At 41.3% G+C, this 11,977-nt stretch overlaps 1 protein-coding gene across 1 annotated transcript; it reads left to right on the forward strand.

The window, feature by feature from the left end:
* Window positions 1-6,091: 6,091 nt before the first annotated feature.
* LOC101863876 lies at window positions 6,092-11,075 on the forward strand. Its single transcript, XM_005091553.3, has one exon. It carries the CDS (start codon window positions 6,318-6,320, stop codon window positions 10,323-10,325), a length of 4,008 nt encoding a protein of 1,335 aa, XP_005091610.1. The 5' UTR covers window positions 6,092-6,317; the 3' UTR covers window positions 10,326-11,075.
* The last annotated feature ends 902 nt before the right edge of the window (window positions 11,076-11,977 follow it).

Genomic DNA, 11,977 nt, shown 5'->3' on the forward strand with positions numbered 1-11,977 from the left:
CCAGCCAAATTTTTTCTTCGTGGTTTGGGGAAAAAGCTGCCATTTTAGCACACAACGACAGAACTCAACTAGGTTTAACTGTAGCCTTCAAGATCAGACATGTCTGATTTTTTAGGTTGAGAGTCAAATTGGTCATAGTATGCCAAAATGGTAGCTTTTCGCCCCTCCTAAAAGAAATATCTAGATGTCCCCAACTCAGTTTGATGAATCTGATGAGCTGTGTGCACTGGGTATAAAAGAAGGAGGTTGTTTTTTTTAAATGTGGTTTTGGGGGGGCGGGGTATTATATCAACAACTCACCGGGATGCTGTTTGAAAATAGGCCAAGTATGTAAAAGAAATCCACAGCGTGGGTTGAACGTAAGTTTTTAATAATCGTTTTGTTCCAGTTCCTTGACCTTGTTTTTGAAACTATTTAAATAATAAGACAGTAAAAGATAACTGAGTACAAAGGGAGATGGTTTTCAGTTTTCAAATTTGTAGTATTTTCACTTTGTGTCAGCATTATTCGACTTCAATTTTTGTTATTTTGTTTCGTTTTGAGGATTTGTTTTGTTTTGTTTTGGTTTCATTTTGTGATGATTTTTTTCACCTTTCTATCACTCTCTCAGCATTAGCACTTTCAGTCTTCATCAAAGCTTACTATTTCTATACACTCCCAATCTCTCAGCCTGGGATGTGCGTGATTAGTGCTGTTTATCGCGATGTGACAGCTTCCGTTTCTTCCACCAGCTTGAGCATCTGTGACTCTAGTACCTCGTGGCGGCATGTGATCTTGTGTGTGAATAGCGAGACGTGACTACTTGCATATATGATGATACTGTTGCAAAATTTTTATTTCTAATTTCATCCACACTAGTCATGAATCATTGAAATTAAGATTTGTATTATTTTTTTTGTTTAAACCATCACACTGTGTACAGAGAACAAAAAATCACCTTTTATTTATTCAACTTTTGTATTTTGCTTTTTGTATGATGTTTGGCTTAAAATGTTTGTGTACAGATATTCATTAAAATGTATAAATATTATGAAAAGGTAAGTTTCTCTTGCATGTATAAGGAACCCACACAAAGGAGAGTATAAAAAGCCATGTAAGTGTAAAGCTTGTTTTAGTTAAAAAAAAAAAAAAAGACATTTAAATTATACTATGTATATTGTTGAAGTCTTTGCTTATATGTATCATCTGTTGCTGTTTTAGCCCTGCACACCAGATGTTCCATCAGGTGCACACACCAAAAGAAATTATATTGTATCTGTTTTTGCAAAGACAGATTTCATTCTGTTGCAATTGTACCTATATTATATGTCTTTTCTTGCTTTCTTTCCCCCAACATTTGTTCAAGCGACAGCTCGGTCCGATGTTGTGTCCTCGAAAAAAGCACTTTCTACGAATTTCCCATTTAGGTCAGTCCTTTTGGGGGTGGACATTAAACTTGGAGGTCCCACCTCTTAAATAATCTTATGCATGTAGCTGCATAGGGGAGTTGAACCTATATCATTTCACCTTTTTCCCCCAGCATTTAGAATGTGAATTTCTACAAAACATTTGGCAACCAAAACCACAGATTAAGAAACTGCATTAAAGGAATTTTTCAGAAAATTTGGGCATGGTACATCTGAACAGCTGGCTGATGTTATCTTTCATTGTGTTTGCCCGCACATCATGCTGTGTGTGTGTGCGTGTGGAAATGGGGGGACTTGCTTGGTCATCGGCACAAAGAGTGGTTTAATTTATACACACGAGTGTAGTGCCATCACAGTGAAACCCTCCTCACGTGTCACGACATCATCATTGGTGTATGTGAGGCAGCTTGGTGAAATCAGGTGCTCGTCAAAGTAATCAAAGTGAAGAAACTGGCATTTTTTCGCAGGTTTGTGAATTTTTATTGAATTTTTGTTTTTTTGGCTCAACACCTGTCATGCCTAAGAAAACATTTCTATGAGGATTTTACTGAAAAACTGATGAAAGGCACAAAAAATGTGAATTCCCAGTTTCCATGGACTCTCAAGCTAAGAAAATAACTAATATTTGGCAGCCATTTTCACTCAAATTTTACCTCTGAAACCAGGTGAACCCCACCTCCTTCAGTCGCAAATATCTCGAATTGCATTCAAGATAAATGGATATTTTTTTAAATCGAAAACAAGACAAGTGAACAAGCTAAGCTAGTAAGATGATTTCGATAACTCTACATGGCCAAAAATTGACGAGAGCCTGATTCCACTGCGTCGTGACACATATCATTGGTGTCCAACACTCAACAGTGTATCTAAATCTATTTTTATTTCTATAATTACAATATATAACGCTATAATATTATATGAGAAGAACACTTACACAATATTTTGACTAATTCTGGAAGAAAATAAGAAAGAAAACTTTTTTTTCAACATTTTTGAAAATCAGTGTTCACACAGACATGTACAAGAGTTAAAGTTAGACATTGACGTTATGACCTTTTTTCTGCTCTTTTCAGAACACTGAGCATGCTACTGTCATTTGAAGTCAGTATCGTGTTTAGAATGAAAGATTATGAGATTTAGTGCGAATCTGGGGGGATTCTTGTTTACTTTTTTAACTGATAGGTGGCTGTTAATATAGCTTTGCTCCAATACCATGGCTCACAACCAGATAAATACATATATTTTTTGTTTATTTGTTTTCTGTACTACCACATCAAATACTTATTAATTTTCTTTGAGTGGCTTTAGCGTCTTACTTTTATCAGTGAATAGTTAAGTTGGAAGGGGGAAAAAATCCGACGTAAACCCTGAAATCAGTGCTGTTACCGTTGGATTATTTTAGGTTCAAGTTTATAATAAAACTAAAAAAACAACAGAAATAAACCCATAGACTATAGAAGGGGTATGTTAGTCTTCCACGGAGAATACTGATGTTTTGGAATACAACTTTTATAGGAAATAGACAATTTTGTTTTCTGTGCAATTTTATCTTTACTATGCTTTGTTGGAGGTTTGCAAATTCATATGTAGTCTGTGAATGCTATTGTTGTCAAATTCTGTGTTTTGATATCTTGATTATTATTTCTAAAATTCTTTTTTTGATGGATTTTTCCTAATAAAAAGTAATTTTATAGATGATATTTTTTTCTGTGAAAGACAAAAAAAGGAAATAAAATGTTTCTGATATTATAATTCTAGGTCTGTGCAGTAAGGCTAAAACCTACACATACCTTTGTTCACTTTGAAGCCATGTTTGTTTTGGCTCACATACAAGCAACACAATTGAATAAAGTTTTTAAACAAATGTTATGTTTTTCTTTTTCTTTTCTTTTGGTTTTTGTTGTTGTTGTTGTTGTTTGTTTTTTAAGGATATGACGTAGCAGGATTATTGTCAGGAGATGATTTGTACAGTCGAATTTGCTCAGACCTGTCCTAGTCAATCACTAGTACTGACGACCACTTCTCCTTTCTCACCTTTCGTTGTGTTTTGGTAAGAGTTTTACAGTGCTAGCCACTGCTTAAAGTCAAATGAGCACATGGGACATGACTTTAAACATTTCCAGTTTTGGTAGGAATTGATTTTGAATTTTGCCTGGGTGGCGGCCAAAGCCTACTCTTATCGATTTTTAGACCTCAAAGGAACTTTTCCATGCCCAAATTCCCGCCATTTATTATTTTTTTCTACATTATAATGACACTATTCAAGATGCCCACCTGTCTAAGACGAACACTTTTATTCCTGACAATAGGTGACCATTTTGTACAATTGCAAGTATGTTTCTGAATGAATGTGCTTGGACGAGAAATGTCCCCCCTTTAGGCCATTCCCAAAGGGGGGACATTTCTCTTTCAAGCACAGTAGAATTGTAAATGGGCTGATTCATGTCTCGCTCATAACTGTGCCTGATCTACAACAGCGAACTGCTGCTTTTTCTTTCTTAATCCTTACTATTGCCATTTTCCTCTACTTCTTTTGTATGTTTGTCACTCTCTTGTCACATGCTATTTTGGGTACCTTGATAGTCGAAGCAGACCTTGTGCTGTTGAAGCTAGAGAGATGAGCAGTCTAAGTCTGATTCCCTGTAAAGACTTCTCTGTTGACACTCACCCCTTGGCGCTCATATGACCTTATGCAGTTGCGAGCGCCGTAAAACCCTCTACTATAAAAAAAACGGGTGGTTGGAGGGCGCCACTGGTACTTCCTACTTTATGTCTTTTCCTCTGCTGTTTCTGTTTATTTGTCTTGCTTCTCCTCTACTCTAAATGACCGTTTTGTATTGATGTGCTTTTTTAAAACTCAAATCAAAACCCAACAGCTACATGTATGTTAGTGGGTGGTTAGCGGGTGCTCTGGTGTGGTTTGCTCGCTCTTTCCTATCAAACATATCGTCCTTATCTCTCCTCCTTTTTTTGTGAAGGCCTATGTTACTCTCTAGTAACTCATCTATTCTTGGCACTTATATGATGACTTTATTGTGTTGCAAGTGCCGTCAAACTCTTACTAAAACTAAAGCTAAACGTGTGTGCTGTGGCTTATGTCCCACAGCTGAGTTGCCCGATACGATTGCGTTCCTTCACCTCAGTAGACTTGGACCGTTAGTGTCTGTTTAGATGACCTTGTGTGGTTTGCTCCTTCTCTCCTGTCAAACATCTATATTCCTGATCTCTCCTCCTTTTTGTGTTTGTTACTTGTAACACCTCTAATCTTCAGCAAGTGTATGACCTTATTGTGTTGCAAGTGCCGTAAAACTCTTACTGAAACTTAACTAACTCGACAGCGTCATACTGGGAATGCTCTTTTCCGTCATCATCATCACTGCCATGCTCATTCTGCACTGTGGGTGGTTGACGGGTGCTCTTGTGGGGTTTGCTCGTTCTTTCCAGTCAAGCTTCTATCGTCATTTCTCCTCCTTTTTTTGTGTTTGTTACTGCCTTGAAACACATCTAATCTTCTGCATTTATATGCACATTACTAAAACTAAATCACCGTGCATCAAGGTACAGGCCATGAACAAACACGTTCCGCCTTTCTCTTTCTTGGGCTAGCCCCTTGATATTATACCACGTTTTCCCACTTCTGTGCATCATACCCCCTGGGGCGGTGCCACTAACTGAAGTGTCTTTAGGCCATTCCCAAAGGGTGGACATTTCTCGTTCTAATGCACTGTAGAATTGTAAATGGGCTGATTCATCAATGTCATGCTCATAGCTGTGCCTGAACTACAACAGGGAACTGCTGCTTTTTCTTTCCTAATCCTTACTATCGTCATTTTCCTCTACCTCTTTTGTATTTTTGTCAAACTCTTGTGACCGGCCTTTTCCGGGGTGCCTTGATAGTCGAAGCAGACTTTGTGCTGTTGAAGCTACAGAGGAGAACCGAGTAAGTCTGTTTCTCTGTAAGGACTTCTCTGTTGACATCTACCCCTTGGCGCTCATATGACCTTATGCAGGTGCGAGCGCCGTAAAACCTCTACTAAAACCAAAAATACTAAATCTGTGCATCATTCTCTGGGACTGTTCCAGGTCTCACGTGGCCTTTCCCTTGGTCTGTTACCCTGTGGATTCCAATCCAACACTGTTTGTTATGCATTTACATGACTTCCTGAGAGTATGTCCAATCTATCGCCACCACCTTCTTTTCACAGCGCACTATAAAATATGTAGTGAAAGGCTGTTTTTGCACGGAATGCATAGTGACAAACTGTTCGCGCTTGGCAAACAGCGAAATAATCAAAATAATCACAACACATCACTCAGCCAACTAACAAGTAAAATGCAAACACTTTCATGTTGGGCAAACGATCAATGGTGTTTATTTGACTCAGTTCAGTGTTTGATTTGTTGGGCACATTTTCATTATCGCTCCTTGATCCTAAGTTTTTCTCGTTTTAGGTTCAGCAAGACCCTTACCCTAGTCAATGAAATCATTGACGCTTTTTTTCTCTCTCTTCACAAAGTGCCCAAAAGGGGAATTCTTTTAACTGTTTCAAAATGAATACATGTATAGATCTAGTGTATAAACACAACGTACATTATTTACAAGTGGCAAATGCCGCTATTAACATCAATCTTCTAAAGTCTGGGGCCTCCTCGGAGTTTGCGCATGATTGTGCATCGCACGGTGCGGATTGGTGCTGTTTGTGTTTAGCGTCTTGGTGAAACAGGAAACAAAGGTAACGTCATGTAGGGAATTATGTAAACAAACATGCTTACAAAAGCAAAAAGTGGCCCTTGCATAAGAATGCTAGATATTTGCCAAGAATACATTTAGATTAAATTTCCCAAAATGACAGTGTTTAGATTTGTAATCCTTTTTCATTACGGCTTTCACGATTTGGAAAGGTTAATTAAATGGCAACAGACTGTGGTACATACTGTCGCTCTATTGCCGTTCTGTTGTTGACCATAATTCTTTTTGCCAAGTCTTCTGGCGAGAAGCGTCCTAAATCTTCTAAGAAATGCCCACCGGGTCGTTTTGGTCCTTCCTGCCTGAGTAAGTGTCCAAATCAATGCCCCACATCATGCGGCGAAGACGGAAAGTGTGTCGACTGTCTGGAGTCTGGGCTCAAGCTACCCGACTGCCTCTCCCCGTGTAACAAAGGATTTTTTGGACGTAACTGCAAACACAGATGTACCCCTGCGTGCAAAGACTCGGACTGCAGTGTCAAAACCGGGAATTGTCTCGAGTGCCGAGCTCCTGGCCTGGCTCTTCCCAAATGTTCATCTCTTTGCCCAAAAGGCACTTACGGCGCCCAGTGTTCTAGAAGATGTCCGCTGACCTGTGAAGATACGTGTGACCCTCTGGATGGTCATTGTACTGACTGTTCTCACGGCGTGGGAGCAAAGTGTGCTGTGAACTGCGCCGACCGAAGGGAGGCTGCTATATGCAAACTGTATTGTCCCAGCAACTGTGTGGGCTGGTGTAACTCTACAGACGGGCAGTGTAATGTCTGTGCTTCCGGTTTAAAACCTCCTTTCTGTAATGAGACGTGTGACGAAGGATACTACGGTAGAAGCTGTCAGAAAAAATGTCCGGTTCGCTGTAAGAACGGGACTTGTGATCCCGTGAATGGTGTGTGCGTTGGGTGTCTGGCAGGGTATGTCGGTAAGAGATGTAACGGTCAGTGCATAGCGGGTCTTTACGGAGAGCTATGCTCGCTGTCATGTCCAGAGACATGTGTTGACAAAATGTGCCACTTTAGAAATGGGAGCTGCCTCCTGTGTCTTCCAGGCTACACGGGACCCTTATGCGATCAGTTCTGTCCAGGGGGTAGTTTTGGACCGGGTTGTAACCTTCAATGTCCAGAAAATTGTGGCGGGGTTTGCGATCCTATGTCTGGCTGGTGTTGGAAGTGCAAACCTGGCTATCGCGGTCCTTTCTGTAACGCCACATGCGATGAAGGCAGCTTCGGTGAGCAGTGCACAAACAGATGTTCTGAGTTCTGCGTCAGGGAAAAGTGTCATCACCTCAGCGGTGCTTGCCTTCAGTGCGGACCCAGACGTACAGGGACGTTTTGCAACGAGATTACTTCAGAACCGAAAGCAAACCAGTTCAAAATGGCCGTCTTCATCTTTTTGGGTCTTCTTTCTCCTGTTGGTCTAGCTTCGTTGTCGATGGCTGTGTATAAATACAAAATAAAGAAAGTACGAGATACAATAAATCACAGAAATCGGAACCTGGTGACGGCATCTGTTGCTAAAGACAGAGGAGCTAAACCTTCGCCAGGTCTTTCTGGAGCCCATAAAGATCCAAAAACTTCCCCAAAATTTCCATTAAATCAAGAAGTGAACTACAAGGATGCTGTTTTCAGAAATCGGGCATTGCAGTTTCCAAAATACTTTCCTAAATCGCCAGTCTATTCAAATGCTTCAAAGAAGATTGATATCCAAAGAGAGCACAGTTCTGCCAGGTGTACACCCATAAACAATGAACCAGTCACGTCTGCGGGCCTTGGTCCTCTGGGAGCCAATACATCTGAGCCCTACACCTCTTCTCTCGAAAACTTGAGGTCGGCAGAAGGCAGCAGATTCTCACCGTCGTCGCATCAAACGTTGGAACATCGGCAAGAGCTGTCATGCGCGGTACACCGTCATAAACTAGACGGAATATCTCGTCGCCAGTGGTCTGCACAGTCGAAGAACGTGGAATCTGGTAGAGCAATTACTCAAACCAACGACACGAAAACTTACCAATTAGATACTTCTTCGAGTTATGAATTTTTCACCATCCTCAAAGCCTCTTATAAAGAGAAAAATCACACTTGTCAGGGTGAAGCAAGCGGATTAGCGACAGAATCAACAAGTAATGTCTCTGTCCGACAGAACGACCCACAAACTAGCGGCATTTTAAGCTTGTCTCCAATTTCATTGAGTGGTAATACTTCTTCACAACTAGAACATTCAGAAAACAAACTAGTATTTTCCTACAGTACTTCACAGAAAGTAGATATTTCTTCCAAACCCAAGGTACCTTCCCCTCACACAATAACAGCGACGTCCCATACACTGATTTCAAAAGTGCAAGGTGCGACTTCAAGGTCAGACACTCTGGAGAGCTTAGACTCAAACTTAGACGTCCAGTCTGCTTGTTTCGTTGAGGATAAATACTCAATGCCATCCTTTTCTAAGGGAGGTGAACCCGCGAAAGGGACCTCTAAAGATGCTGGTCAGACGAGCAGTTCCTTAAGTGGTCAAACAGATCCCACTGAAAGCTTGGTGACGTCCGAAAGCAAACGAGACCTTTACCCAGTTGCGTATAGTCCTGAATCAAGTTACGCGAATCAGCGAATCATCTCTGAGTCGGAATTGAAAAATCGGAGACAGCATGCAACATCCGGAGCACTTGGAGCGGATGCTAAAGACAGTGAACAGAAGAACACAACGGTCGCAGATGTTCTACATCAGCGGCCAAGTAAGCCACACTATATTGATCCAGAGGCAATTCCTTTGCACTCTGTGCCATCGAGCGAAATTGTCCCAAATTTAACTGGAGAGATTGAGATCCTACAGAGACACGTCTCAACATTGATATCTCCTGGTCCTATCCAGAGGACTTTGAATACAGAGTATGCTCATCTGAATGGCGCAGCACACGGCGAGATTATCCGTTACAACGAGTCTTCCCTAGTAACAAACCGTGGGAGAGATTTGGATCCAGGACCTGCAACACAGGCCAGAAATCCGTTTGGGAGGAAGCCTCTCTCTCGCCCAGCCTCTGGCCCAAATCTGAGAACAGTTAGCCGTTTAGAAATGGGTGTCTTCTCACAGAGCAGCCCTCTAGGAGCCAATACATCTGACCCCTTCACATCTTCTCTTGAAAATGTCGGATCGGCAGATGGCAGCAGATTCTCACCGGTTCGTCAAATGTTGGAGCATGGACAAGAGCTATCACATGAGGAACAGCATGATCAACAGGACAGAACCACTTATCGCGGTGTAACATCCGACACCAGCGCGCGTCCGCACAAAAGGGCGACCAAAGATAAGCAGAAAAATAACGGACACGCAAGTGAACTTACGTTTACGGAGCAGACAACAAAGTCTTTATCCAAATTTGCCGGTGCGTCGCGTAGTCATACAGACGAGAGACCTAGGGTTGGACCGCCCGTCCCAGGGAGAAAAATGAGCTTTTCTTCCAAATTCAAGAGTGAGAAAGACATCCAAAATTCTGTCGAACGCACTTCTTCCACTGCTTTCTCGAGACCCCAAACGCCCGCAAAAATGTACGTCGTACACAAATGTTCTCCGCCAAGGTCCATTGAAGATCTCAGCCACATAAAAAGAGACCGTATGTCGCCATCGAAAAGATCACTGCAGAATAATCACGGATCGCCTTCAAAACAGTTTTCAGCGGCTAACACGTCCCCTTTCAAACGAGTCTCGATACCACCCTCGCCCAAAATGCAAATGCCCGTGGGTAGCAGCAGCGCCACTGTGTCTGATACTCACCCGACTTTGGTCAGTGCTAAAACCTCCGAAAGGGACATCATAGTTTCTGGGACAAGTTTCAGATCTACAGACCAGTTGACTCACAGCCCGACGTCTACAATACCCGCGACGTCCACGTCTCACCAACCTACCCCTCGTTCAAATTCCAACATCAGAAACGCCGAAGTAGCAGCAGCCACCTTTTGCAAAGGGGGAACAGCCAAGGTGCTCCGATGTCCCACCACGAGGCAGTTGTCGCCCATGTATCCTTCACAGACGAAATCTCCCGACGTGGCAGCTCCTAAACCTCTCCCAACTCCGCCACCTGGGGGGAGAAAAAGCTTACACCGTGTGGGTAGAGCAGCCGACGCCAGTACCTCTCACGGTTCTACCAGCACTAACACAGACAACAGTGGACTCTCCTCGCTCTGAGGCAGGACAAGAGAGGGGCTGGCTAAGAAAAATGATTTTATGTATATTTGTATGCTCTCTTTGTTTGTTTCTTTGTTTTCCATCATTGCTTAGCAGATATTTCTCAAACCTTTTCTTTATTTCATTTTTAAAACCTTATCTTTTAAAATCAAACTTAGGAATAGGAAAGTTTTGAAATGATTAATACATATTATGTACTTCCGTCTGAGCCGACAAACACAAAGATGAAACGCAAATAAACGATGAGAAGATATTTCTTGTATAACATAATATTGAACGTATAGAAAATCCTCAGCTGTGTAAGGCGAATAATGTTGGGATTTTGGTTTTATTGTTTTATTTTTTGTTTGCTTTTTTGCTTTTGTTTTATTTTAGTTTTTAGAGATTATTTTAAACATATATTGCGACACACAAAGCCAAATTTGATGACAACTTTTGTCGAAGAAAGGCAAATTATTGAAAGACATCATTCGTTTTAGAAAGGAGCTAAAATAACTTTGAACCATACTCCACCAAAAGACAAAATGTCTCTCTGATTTTTTCTTCCCATTTTAGATTGTACCATCGGAGGGGGGGAAACCCTGAACATGCACAAACGATAACTAAAACAAATAAACATACAGTTTGCTCATTATGAGGTAAGGTATGACTGATACAAAATTCATTGGTTTCCACATTTAAAATATGTTTGTTTTTGCATGGTAAAAGCTTTTGCACACACGCACTCTCCAAAATGAATGAAATTAAATTGAATGAATGATAAAGAAAATAAAAGAATGTTCAAAGCAGAAATCTACGAATGGCTTTTTTTTCATTGTTCTGTCGTCTGTTCTCGAAACAGCAGCGACCCTAACGCAGATGCGGGGTGAGATCGCTGACGTCAGAACTCTTTAAAAAGACAGAAAATGTTTCCGAAACAAGACAATTAGGCTGACTGGTTGTTACTGGTTGTCTGGTGGCAGGTAGAAGGGGGACAATGTGCGCTCGTTATAGTCGGTAGTCGATATTCTCCAGCGTGGTGGATTTCAGTGTTTTCAACCCAAAAAATGGAACTTTGATAATGATAAGTACAGAGATTTTTCTGAGGGAATCCTCTACTTCCGCCATCTAGGAATTTCCTTTTTTTGATTCTACCTCTCTTGTTGTCATGAAGTTCTTTGTGTAGTGGATGAGTTTTCTTGTCCATTACACCTAGATGCATCTTTACTTGAGCTATCCTATAATGGCATACTCCGATGCCACTTAAACCTAGCAGGTAGTGCATAGACAATATTGGAGTGTCCTTGGTGGAGCGGAGCACAACCCTCCTTGCCTCCTTTTGCACTCGATCCAGCTTTGCTATCTGTGTGTCGGACAGCGTGGGACAGCCCAATCCGAAATCATTGACAGACAGGGCGACCAGCTGCATAATCAGGAAGAGAACTCTATGTGGAAACAGAGCGGCCTCAATTGTCTTGGTAGCACCCACACCTCGTTTGGCCTTTGTATCCACGTGATCGACATGATTGTTGTTCAATCAGCCGCAACGTTGTGAGCAGCAGATCTAGATAAATGACTATACGGGCTTTTGTTTTGTTTTAAAAATCTCTTGATCAATAATACATAATATGATAATAGAATATATTTATATTCTTATGTACTTCTTTCTCTCA

This window comes from Aplysia californica, unplaced genomic scaffold (genome assembly GCF_000002075.1).
Source record: "Aplysia californica isolate F4 #8 unplaced genomic scaffold, AplCal3.0 scaffold00032, whole genome shotgun sequence".
NCBI lineage: Eukaryota > Metazoa > Mollusca > Gastropoda > Aplysiida > Aplysiidae > Aplysia > Aplysia californica.

What these genes read in the sequence shown, in the direction of transcription:
- LOC101863876 (XM_005091553.3), top strand. Translation starts at nt 6,318, where the DNA reads ATGGCAACAGACTGTGGTACATACTGTCGCTCTATTGCCGTTCTGTTG.